Below are 12,187 nucleotides of genomic sequence, written 5' to 3'. Positions count from 1 at the left end.
TAGCTATATATAATCTAATATCGAACGGACAGTTAAATGGGTGAATCTGCCCTAAGACCACAACCAAACAAGGAACAGGAAGTAAGGCGGAAAGCACACATCCAACTGCCTATCGGATATTAATTATATAACCCTGATGTATAAACTAAGGTATTATAGAATTAACCACTAAAGGTCCTTTAAGTTATACTGGTTTAATTAACGCGAATTAAACCTTTTATAGATAAGTTTCTAGTTTCATCTACTTAATGTTCTATCTGAAAAGTATGTTTTTGTACTAGAAAGCGGTATATTGAATTTGTCTGCTATGACCTGGCCCATACCTGATAATTCTTATGATTACTTGGTGTATACAAGATATATATATATATATATATATATATATATATATATATATATATATATATATATATATATATATATATATATATATATATATATATATATATAGCTAAGATCGAATAGATAGTAGACTGTGTGAATCTGCTATAAGCCCACAACCAAGCAAGGAACAGGAAATGAAGCGGAAAGCACACATCCTACTGTCTGTCGGATCCGATTAATATGTATCCCTAATGTATCCACTAAGGAATCATAAAGTTAGCATTATAGGCCCCCTTCTAATGGAATGTACTAAGACAGACCCGACTGTTCTGTTTGTTTGTTCTTTTGTAAGAATGTATGTTTCCCCATGTTTAAGACTATCTTTACTAGAAAATACTTTGCATTACCTTTTATGTGAGAATATCACTATATGAATGTAATGGGAAAATGAAAGTATTCAGTAATATTGTATAAAGTAACGACTGAAGCACTAACTACCTTAAAACCAGTTTGTTAATTAAGGTTAAAATGTGATGAGGTTATAACCATGCTTGATTTGACTAGTATGAAACACGACGATCCAAAGACGTCGAAAATGGTATGACATTTGTCACCCGTAGACCTGCAAGTCCCACTGTAGCTAACATCAAGGTGTGGGGTGTCAATTCTGTATAGATCTATACACAAACTCACGCTCTCCCTCCAGGAGACTCTGGTTACAAAACTCGACATAACAATTATATTGCTATGTCATGAAGTAGTGGTTTCACATTATTGTTATCTTGTTCTTGTTATAGTATGTTCCTTCTTGTTCTTGTTATAGTATGTTCCTTCCTGTTCTAGTTATAGTATGTTCTGAACCCCTAAACTATACCTATTATAGTTTACTAGTATGTTTGTTTTGAACTGTCCATGATTTGTAGAAAAGACTCGATTATCTACTGAGTTATGCATGTACTTTAAAAACAGAATTTTATAAACAATAATCTAACATCATTTAAAAGAGTTTTTGAATAGATTTGATCACTTACAAAGCATAAGAAATCCTTTAATGTGATGGCTATCACATGTAAATATTTACACAATATTATTGTGTTCAACTTGTATCCCCCCCCCCTAAAAGCATTTAAAACATTTAAAAGATTGATTATAGGGGTATAAACTCACCTTATGTGGGTGATTCAATTGAAGATTTGAGTAAGGATGATAAGTTCCACAAATGAAGTCCCGAGGCACAAACGAGTCCAAAAGAGTGCTAGAAGCAAGTTAGGAGGTTGAAGGGGTGTTCACGGCCCAAATGGATGGGTAGTTCACGACCCAATGGAGTTCACGGCCCAAATGGAGTTCACGGCCCAAATGGATGGGAGTTCACGGCCCACTTGAGTGGGAGTTCACGGCCCACTTGAGTGGGAGTTCACGGCCCACTTGAGTGGTTCACGGTCAGTTGAGTGGTTCACGGACCAATTGAGTGGTTCACGGCCCAATTGAGTGGTTCACGGCCCAATGATGAACACTTGAAGGGTTCACGGCCCAAACTTGAAGAACTTTGAGGAAAAGTGATGTAAAGATGATGAATCAAGATGGAAAGGTAAGGGCTTCCAAGGAACAACAAGGAGAGATGAGACACTTACATTTTTGGGGTGAAATGAGAGCCTTTGTTGGATGATACTTGAGAGAATTTGAGGGGTTTATGGACAAGGGTTGAGAAATGAGGAATCAATGAAAGAAAGGTACATATATGGGAGGGGTTCACGGCCACACTTGGGTTCATGGCCGTGAACACCCTTTGATGGGTTTTTTGGTTCGATTTCATTCCTTTAATCCTAAGCTAACACTTCTCAAGATCCAATCCTTAAGTGTACTATGCTTAGAACTCATTAAAATGACCCTTAACAAGGCTAAAAGGCAATAGAAATAAGTTTGGCTTTTGGTTGATTGGATTTGACTTTACAAGATAGAAATTTACGAGGTGTCACAGAAACCCTAATCTGACTGGACTCACGATGTGAGCATAATTTCTCACGACATGAGGAGTCAAAACGCCACATTTCGAAGCTAGAAGACGCATGACAAGTCTACGTTTAAGGCTCACGACCTGAGCATGATTTCTCATGACGTGAGGAGTCAAATGGACACTATTCAAGCCTAGAATGCAGATGGCGAAGCTACGAGGTGATACATCCATGGCTCACGACGTGAGCAATTAATTCTCTCGTCCTGAGGGGCCAAAAATCAGCCTATAAATAGCCATTTCGACCTTATCCATTCGTACGCCAAAACCTCTTTCCTCTCTCTGGTTTGTTGAAGCCGTTCCGCGTCCCGAGCCTGATGATCACGAACCGCTGACCGTTTCTAGTCAGATTCTATCAACTCATGCTACTAATGTGAGTGCATAGTTACTTTCATCTTACGCATAGATATGAAGTATGTAATATAAATTACGTGTGTGTGCATATTATAAGTGTTCTTGATATCTATGTTAGATGAACGATTTATACATGTTTACGTGATTTATACTGTATACGTATTTTTATACTTATAAATATATCTTGGGTAGCAACGGGTGATAAGAGATAGGTGATGATAGAAATGTGATGATAATTAGGTGATGAGAGATAGGTGATGATAGAAAGGTGATGATAATTAGGTGATGAGAGATAGGTGATGATAGAAATGTTATGACAATTATATGATGATAGATAGGTGATGATAAATAGGTGATCTGAGATGAGAGGAGATACCATAACCTTGACCGGTGATGTGGCGATGTAGTCATCTACCAGAGTATAGATGGAAACCACAGACTATTCTAGACAGTCATGTGGAAACACCAGCAGGCTCATAACCTGTAGGTGATGAATTACGAGTTAAGACGTTGTTGTAACTACGTATTCATGCGATGATACTCTAACCCTTACTATGAATTACGAGTTCAGGCGATGTTGTAACTACGTATTCATGCGATGATACCCTAACCCTTACTATGAATTACGAGTTCAGGCGATGTTGTAACTACGTATTCATGCGATGATACCCTAACCCTTACTATGAATTACGAGTTCAAGTGATGTTGTAACTACGTATTCATGCGATGATACACTAACCCTTACTGGACATGTATTGAGGGAGTAATCCCCGAATCAGTACTGTCTATGCGATGTAGGTGATGATCCTTAGGAACAAACATATAATGAAATGCGATGTAAGGAGATGAGAGATAAATACGATATAGGAGATGACCCTTAGGATAAATCTTTAGGGAAGATTAAATGAAGATAATGGGGATGGGTAATTGGGTTAATTGTTTGATGATTAAACATAATAATTATATTATTGTGGGTTGAAAACCCTATGTACTCACCATGTTTCCCAACCTGACCCACTCAGTTTATTTGTATCACATGTGTTGATACGAAGCTACATTACACTAAGAGATTAACGGAGATGTAGATCATTAGTGTAAATAAGGTCTGTTTATGCTTATGTTTTACTATTGACGATGACATCCCAAAGTTTTAATATGAACAAAATACATTTCTTCGGAAATGCTTTGATAATATATTTATCATGTTTTTCTGGGAACAAATTCCGCAATATTATTCATTAAAATGAATACTCTGATTTTCAAATAAGCATAAATAAAATTTTAAAAATGAACGTGAATTTGGGGATGTCACATCTTATCCTCCACATTTTCATGAGGGGCTCCATATCACCTACCAGCAACTCTACAACCCCTGCCACCACCAACTCTACCACCCCCGCCACTACCATTCCTACCACCCATGCCAGCACCATCTCTACCACCCTTTCCACCACCATTTCTACCACCTCTTTTAGTTCCTGACCAATTCAGTAAATCAGGTTCGAATCTAGGCCTCCCTATTTTCTTTTTAGGTTGACGTTCATGCACCATAGTAGGATTCTTGCAGGATTTTTTATTATGTCCCCTTTGTAGAAAATTTTGACATGGGACTGTTCTACCTTGCTTGAGACCTGAGATTACTTTTCCTCATGTTCAGATACATGCCTCTTTCTCTTCACACTAGGCCTTCATGGCATCTTCCTGTCAGTAGGTGGAAGAGTTTGTGTGTAAATTGTTTCTTCCCACAAATTACTTCCATTAACTAAGAGTATATTCTCTTGGTAAATAGCCTTGTAATTATTCTTGCTGAACCAAGTGCTTACGAAGTTGACTGGATTTTGATTAGTATATAGAATAGTTGCTTGTGCATGAACACAAGGAATCCCCGAAAGCTCCCATAGTCTGCAAGTACATGAGTGGTCCTTCAAGTCAACACCATAGCTTTGCAACCCATTCCTTACTTCATATGCATTCAAGCCACTTGGAATTATGCCCCAACTCCTGCAAAATACATAACATATTACATAAGCAATCAAATTATGAATGGAATTAGGGAAAACAAATAAGATACTTACTTAATATCTTCACCAAATTTATCCGTCTTCTTGATTGCTGAAGGACAAACTTCACCACTCCATTTTTCAGCCTCTAGTTTCATTTTATAAAACATTTCCATGATGTAAAGCCTAATGTCTTCCAACATGGTGAGTAGAGGTTTCTTTCTTGCATCTATGATGATTGAATTGAAGCACTCAACAATACCATTCTCTACAGCCTCACAAGCCAAGCCAGTAGAGTAGTAAGCCCTGCACCATGAAGATTGTTCCCTAGCCATGAGATGATCATATGCAGCAAAAGCCACTTCATTGATCCTTTCCATATTCAACTTGAAATCCCCTACTGTTGTAGATTTTGCTGATGCCCAAAACATGTTTTTAAACTCAACTCCATTATAAACCTTTATGAAATTAGCATAGATATGGCTGGCACATTTCTTGTGCTCAACATGTGGTAGAATATCTTTAGAACCTTCAATAAGACCCTGGTACATGAAAATAGTTAAAGATTAACAAGTACAGAAAATATTGTAGTTAATTAGGAATTACTCACATAGAAAAAGCTAGCTACTTTACCTTATGTTGATCACTGATTACACACATACCACTACCACCCTACAATCCAAGGTCATCATTAACCAATTCCATGAACCATTTCCAATTTACCTTTTTCTCTACTTCAACAATTGCCCATGATACAGGATACACCTGATTATTTGCATCCCTACCTATTGCAGTTAACAACTCACCCTTGCATTGTCCCTTCATAAAACAACCATCAAACCCTAGTACCCTACGACATCCCCTTTTCAAGCCCTCTTTAATTGCTTTAAAGCAAATGTATATTCTGTGAAATGTTGTGGTTTTATCAGGGTTTACAGTAATATAAATCCTAATTGTACTGTCTGGATTAGATCTCATCAACTCATGCCCGTAGTCCTAAACTCTTGAATAACGGTCACTCAATTTCCCATTAATAAATGGCAATGCCCTCATCCTTGATCAATAGCATTTTGACGATGTGATGTTGCAATGAAACTTACTTTATTTTTTTAACCTGCATCTCCTTGCATTTTAAGTTAGGTTTCCTAATCAGCTCTTTCATAAACTTCTTTACTAACCAAGTAGGATTTATAAGCTTTGCATTGTTAAAACACCTAACACAAGTATGCTTGTCTACAAGCTTCTTTACTTGGAATGATCTTCCAGTACTCATCCAATAACCCCTAACCAGTAATGGGCACTTCTCTGGAGCACTTCCACATATTGCGACTAGTCTAACACTATCACACTTTTTGAAACGAATTTGATAACCATTACTAATAGCATAGTTAGTTAAATACAATTTTAGCTGATGCGGGGATTCATACCTTTCACCAAACACTAGTTTCATTAAGTTTCATTTCACATTTGGGTTGTGGGTGGAATACTCGAAATCATCATCTGTCTCTTCTTCATCACTACATTTCACATACTCTAAGTCCAATTGTTGGTTATGGATTTGAGTTTGAGCATTATTTTGACCTTGAGCTTGAGGATCATTAGTTGCATCATCGCCATCGTCTTCTTCACAGAGAATGTTCAGAAATTCATCTTTACATCGGGAAATTGGTTTCCTCTTAAAATAATCATCGAGCTCCACATCTATGCTATCCAAATCATACACGTCGTCCATTTTTCGTCCTTTAAGACGGGGTGGGTATTTGTTTTACCGAGTCCACATAAGCCATTTAATGCCAAATCAGCATATGCTAAATCATTTAATGCCAAATCAGAGGATGAAATGTCAGGGGTTTTCAGTAAATGAAGGTATTTGTTTTACCGAGTCCACATAAGCCATTTAATGCCAAATCAGCATATGCAACCGGATAAACGTGAGTGACCGGATGAGATGGACCAATTTGTTTAATTTACCCAGTTTCCTGGGTTATTTTGTTTAAAAAAAATTAGGGACTAAATTGAAACTTTTTCCAAAAGTTTGGGACTTTTCTGATAAAAACCAAATGAAAAAGGTGTGGCGTGCTTGTTACGTTTGGGGACCAGCCAAGAGAAAAGAGGAAGATTCTTGGGTGCACGTCGCCAAATGAATCCCATACACGCGTTATATCTTTGAACTGATAAAGATGCGTGCGGCGCACCCGCTACATACGAAGCACACTCCCTAGTATCAATTTTGACATTTTTAACCCCTGATTTGTTTCACTTATTTCTTTTACACCCCAAGAGACAAATTTTTGCCGAAAACATCCACACTATGAGTATATAGAATTTGGCATATCACACAAGATAAGAAAAAGGATGAAAAAATCCCTGTAAACACCATGAAACTTTAAATCAGACTAATCACTTAAGGAAATCATCTGAGTATTTTTGGAAAACAGAAAAAGTCGATAAAAAGACAAGTTGCTAGAAAGTTAATCGGCTAGATACAATCCGTCTCCATAGCAAGAATGCACCGAGAGCATCTCAATAAGTAAAGTAGTATATCATGATTAAGCTAAATGAATTGAGTAAAGTCATTTAAGATTTGTGATCAATCAATCCAACTTACAAGAAGTAATCATAATATATCTACTACTATAGGATGGAACCAAGCCAACATAAGGACTAACACTGATAGACCCAACTACCATCAAGGCTATAGTAAAGAAACAAATCTCCAACACCCAAGTAGCCTATGAAGTAAACTGAAATAACACCCCAAAGCTAGAAGAAGGAAATGACAAGTGGAATAACAACAATAGCAACCAAAATACATACACTTACCAAATATTCATTAACGACAGACCTAGATCCTTCTATGGAGATGATGGAATAACTCGTCTAACCCACTGGATCAAGGAGATGGAATCATTCCTAGAAAACCACGACTGTGCCAGAAACCGTTGGGTTGAATTCAACACCTTTACATTTATGGATGCAACAACGTCAAAACCTTAGGAGTGGATACAACCTACTTATTCCCTTTGGAAGAAATGAAAAGGATGATAGTAGCAGAATTCTACCCCATGGGAGAAGTATCAAGAATGGAGCAAGAGCTCCGACATCTAACTACAAAAGGAGCAAATGTGTCAGCATAAACCAAACGTTTCAAGGTCCTAACCACCATATGTCTGGAGCTAATAAATTCAGAGGAAAAAATGATCAAGAAATACATCGAAGGACCAACTCTATCAATTCAAGGAGCGATAACCAATGCTCAACCTGACACCTACCACAAGACTAAAGAATTGGCCTTCATCCTTTATTTACCCTTCTTTTCTGTTCTTTTTGTCCCTTGTCCCGTACGTCCTAACTCATTCATTCAAGATATTATATAATGAACCTATTACGGAATCTAATAAGTTAAAAATCAAAGTAAAAGTTCTCAAGTTTAGCAGTAAGGGTCGGAGAAGGGAAATCACTCATTCTTAAAACTAGTGTTCTTAAGGCCAAAGAGTCGATAGAAAAAGGGGGGGGGGGAACTCTCCTAATAGGACAAACAACCCGCGAAAGAACAACGGCCGAACAAGTGAATGCAGAGAAAGTCAAGGCTAACAAGAGAAAATATGATGACAATTCAAGTAAATCCTCAGGTGAGAAACAAGTTATCAAGAAACCTCTTATTGCGACACACAGTCTTCCACAATGTAGTAAGTGCCAATACCTCCATGTAGGAGAGTGTAGAGAACTAGTCAGTAAAAACTATGGTAAAAGGGGCCATGTTGCTAAGTCTTGTAAAATCCCTACTCACACCAAGAACCAAAAAAAGCTGGTTCTAGTCGTTACACAACTGTTTTAATTACGGAAATCAATAACACTTCAAAAGGGACTACCCATAAAATCAATGAATAAATGCTTGAGGGGAAGTATTCAAAAGCATCATAAACTATGTAACTCCAAGAGCTACCTAGATGAGCTAGCATGTTACATTTAAAACAACAATGTACCCACAAATGGTAATAGGAATAATGATCATGTGCAATGATCTTAAGAAGAATCTTCAGTGACATTCTCAGGTTTCCTATTGGTGTAAAATAGACAAACAAAGAAAGTATTACGAAGTTAAATCAACCAAGAAGATCATACCAAGATTTCTCCCACTTGTCTCCATTTGTAGAAACCATAATCTGACTAGTTACCCAATTATGGAATACGTACGAATCATGTATAGCAAATCCTTTCGACAATCACCAAAGAGACAAAAGTTGTATTCCATACTCAATAGAGCATATGATACAAGGTTCTATGGAACTAAAATGCCAACTCCACTTACTCAATATTTCTCCACAATTATGAATTATAAACTAATCCCATAGAAGCTTAATGTAACACGATTACCCCAATGACACAAGTTGAATTTTGGGGACGAAATTTATTTAACGGCACGAGAATGTGACTACCAAGAAAAATGTGTCACCACCCACAATACTGATACACATAAATATAATAGAATAAGGTTATAGCATTTAATAACATCAAACAGTTTTGAAATCTCGTACTCGAAAATACGCCAATAACAAGACAGTAACGCCAAGAAATTAGAGCGCAAAAAGTCGTAATATCCTATAAAAATGATAACATAATTGGAATGTACACACCTACACAATCCCAAAGATACAAAATTTCTAAAAATCCGACTTCATATGAAAAAGACATGATTTTTATAAGATACCACGCATAAAAAGTTACAACGTAAAAAGTTACAAGGAGAATGGTTGACTTATAGCCAAAGTCACTAAAAGGAAAATTATAGTACTCCTCAAGATATGAATTTAAAACAACAATGTACCCACAAATGGTAATAGGAATAATGATCATGTGCAATGATCTTAAGAAGAATCTTCAGTGACATTCTCAGGTTTCCTATTGGTGTAAAATAGACAAACAAAGAAAGTATTACGAAGTTAAATCAACCAAGAAGATCATACCAAGATTTCTCCCACTTGTCTCCATTTGTAGAAACCATAATCTGACTAGTTACCCAATTATGGAATACGTACGAATCATGTATAGCAAATCCTTTCGACAATCACCAAAGAGACAAAAGTTGTATTCCATACTCAATAGAGCATATGATACAAGGTTCTATGGAACTAAAATGCCAACTCCACTTACTCAATATTTCTCCACAATTATGAATTATAAACTAATCCCATAGAAGCTTAATGTAACACGATTACCCCAATGACACAAGTTGAATTTTGGGGACGAAATTTATTTAACGGCACGAGAATGTGACTACCAAGAAAAATGTGTCACCACCCACAATACTGATACACATAAATATAATAGAATAAGGTTATAGCATTTAATAACATCAAACAGTTTTGAAATCTCGTACTCGAAAATACGCCAATAACAAGACAGTAACGCCAAGAAATTAGAGCGCAAAAAGTCGTAATATCCTATAAAAATGATAACATAATTGGAATGTACACACCTACACAATCCCAAAGATACAAAATTTCTAAAAATCCGACTTCATATGAAAAAGACATGATTTTTATAAGATACCACGCATAAAAAGTTACAACGTAAAAAGTTACAAGGAGAATGGTTGACTTATAGCCAAAGTCACTAAAAGGAAAATTATAGTACTCCTCAAGATATGAATTTTGAAAAAAAAAAGCCAAAAACAGAGTGTTATGATTTTTTGTAAACTCATTGAAGGTATAAAAATATAGGCTAAAAATAAAGTAATAATTAACCAAAATAACCTAAAGGGAAGTTGTAATACTCATCGAGACCTGCACGTGGGTATAAAGGTCGTCAAAAATGGAGCATGTAAATGGAAAATACGCCATTTACAAGACTGAGCATGCACGCTCGCGCACGACGTGCGTAATGACACCAGGTTCATGAGGATTTGGATGACGTGGCTCACATAAAAAAATGACATGTGTCAAACTCTGGTTGGGGCCAATGCGCATGTGTATGACATGCATTCCAATGACACCATGCGCGCCACAAAACCCCTCACTATAAATAGAGGTCTCTACCTGTAACACCGTAAACTTTCAAACCAAATTTTTCATTTTTAAAACACATAAACTTATATAATATTTCATAATAACCACAAGTGTCTCAAATGTCAACATAAATCCACAATAAAAGTCAAATCCCAGAACCCTCAACATAGTCTCGGACAGGTGTGTATAATCATGTCGGTGTCTTCCCGCGGTCCCGAGAGGTACCTGAAACACATAACACATAACACGGTAAGCACGAAGCTTAGTGAGTTTCCCAAAAGTTCCTCATTAACAAGATCTAAACGATATGATGAGCAAGGTGATGACTTTTACCTTCCAACAGAAGCTCCAAGTGAAAGAACACTAGATCCCACAACCTTTCCTCGTCCCTTGCTTGAATCTCTCTTCTTCTCTTCCAAAGGTTCACCAAAAACACTCAAAATTAGCTCTCTCACTCTCTCTTAGCTCAAATGGCCGATTAGGGTTTCACACAGGGGAGTTGGGTGGCTGGTGAGGCGGAAATGAGGACATAAGTGCCTATAAATAGGTCCCAACCCCGAAGATTTAGGGTTTCATCTCACAGCGCCAACTCGGCGAGTTGGTCCTTCCGACTCGTCGAGTTGATCAATAAACCCACGTGGCCAATTCGTCCCTACTCGACGAGTTGAGGCACCAACCCGTTGAGTTGCTCAGTCAAACTCATAATTAAATAAATAGATCTCATACCTCGGAGTCAGGATGTTACACTAGCCCCTCCATCCTCACACCATATCATATGGTTTCTTTTGATCTAATGGAACCTCTTCTCCTCCCGATCAATCCTCGAGCCTCTGAAGTTCATACACAACACACGGGGTACATGAAACACGCTTCAAGGGTGAGTTCACGGTCACACTTTTATGATTTTCAAATGTTGAAGGGGGAATACATGTGGTAATACTACACTATTGATTTTATAATTATTCTAATTGTATTTTATTATTAATATAATTATGCCTGGTCGTTACCCTGATCAACTCTTTGAGATAACATCGTACCTAGTCGTTACGCTGGCCAACTCACTAGGAAAGCATTATACCTAGTCATTACTCTGGCCAACTTTTAGGATAACATTGTACTTAGTTGTTTCTATGCTTGAATATCCTACCAGAATAAACTATACTAACTTAATTTTATATATATATATATATATATATATATATATATATATATATATATATATGAAAATATATATATATATATATATATATATATATATATATATATATATATATATATATAAAGTACAACTAAATATAACAAAGGAAATCAAGGTACATGATATAGCTACACGAAAATAGTTGTTAAATGAGACATTATTCATCCTTTAGCTACATAACCTTTAGCTAAACCCTGACCTATAATCACTAAATCTTAAGTAAGAGGGAGAGGTATGTATAGATCTATTCAGGGATGACACCACCACCAGTGGTTGCTATCTACAACCTTGG

The 12,187-nt window shown here is 36.7% G+C and overlaps 1 protein-coding gene across 1 annotated transcript; it reads right to left on the bottom strand.

The window, feature by feature from the left end:
* Positions 1 to 4,377: 4,377 nt before the first annotated feature.
* On the bottom strand, positions 4,378 to 6,421 carry LOC145164166 (uncharacterized). Its single transcript, XM_079082891.1, has 6 exons — positions 6,177 to 6,421; positions 5,804 to 6,116; positions 5,413 to 5,685; positions 5,323 to 5,361; positions 4,765 to 5,231; positions 4,378 to 4,690 (listed from the first exon to the last, which is right to left on the bottom strand). Exons 1-6 carry the CDS (start codon positions 6,419 to 6,421, stop codon positions 4,378 to 4,380), a joined length of 1,650 nt encoding a protein of 549 aa, XP_078939017.1.
* Positions 6,422 to 12,187: the final 5,766 nt, after the last annotated feature.

This window comes from Lactuca virosa, chromosome 3 (genome assembly GCF_052849685.1).
Source record: "Lactuca virosa cultivar CGN04683 chromosome 3, Lactuca_virosa_CGN04683_v6, whole genome shotgun sequence".
In the NCBI taxonomy this organism is placed as follows: Eukaryota; Viridiplantae; Streptophyta; class Magnoliopsida; order Asterales; family Asteraceae; genus Lactuca; species Lactuca virosa.
This window is presented reverse-complemented; position numbering and strand designations above follow the sequence as displayed.

Bases quoted from the DNA above. Each gene is read 5' to 3' on its own strand.
- LOC145164166 (XM_079082891.1), bottom strand. From the start codon at position 6,421: ATGGACGACGTGTATGATTTGGATAGCATAGATGTGGAGCTCGATGAT. The intron at 6,117-6,176 runs GTATTCCACCCA...GTTTGGTGAAAG, and splicing joins GAGACAGATGATGATTTCGA to GTATGAATCCCCGCATCAGC. The intron at 5,362-5,412 runs GTAAATTGGAAA...CTTGGATTGTAG, and splicing joins TTGTTGAAGTAGAGAAAAAG to GGTGGTAGTGGTATGTGTGT.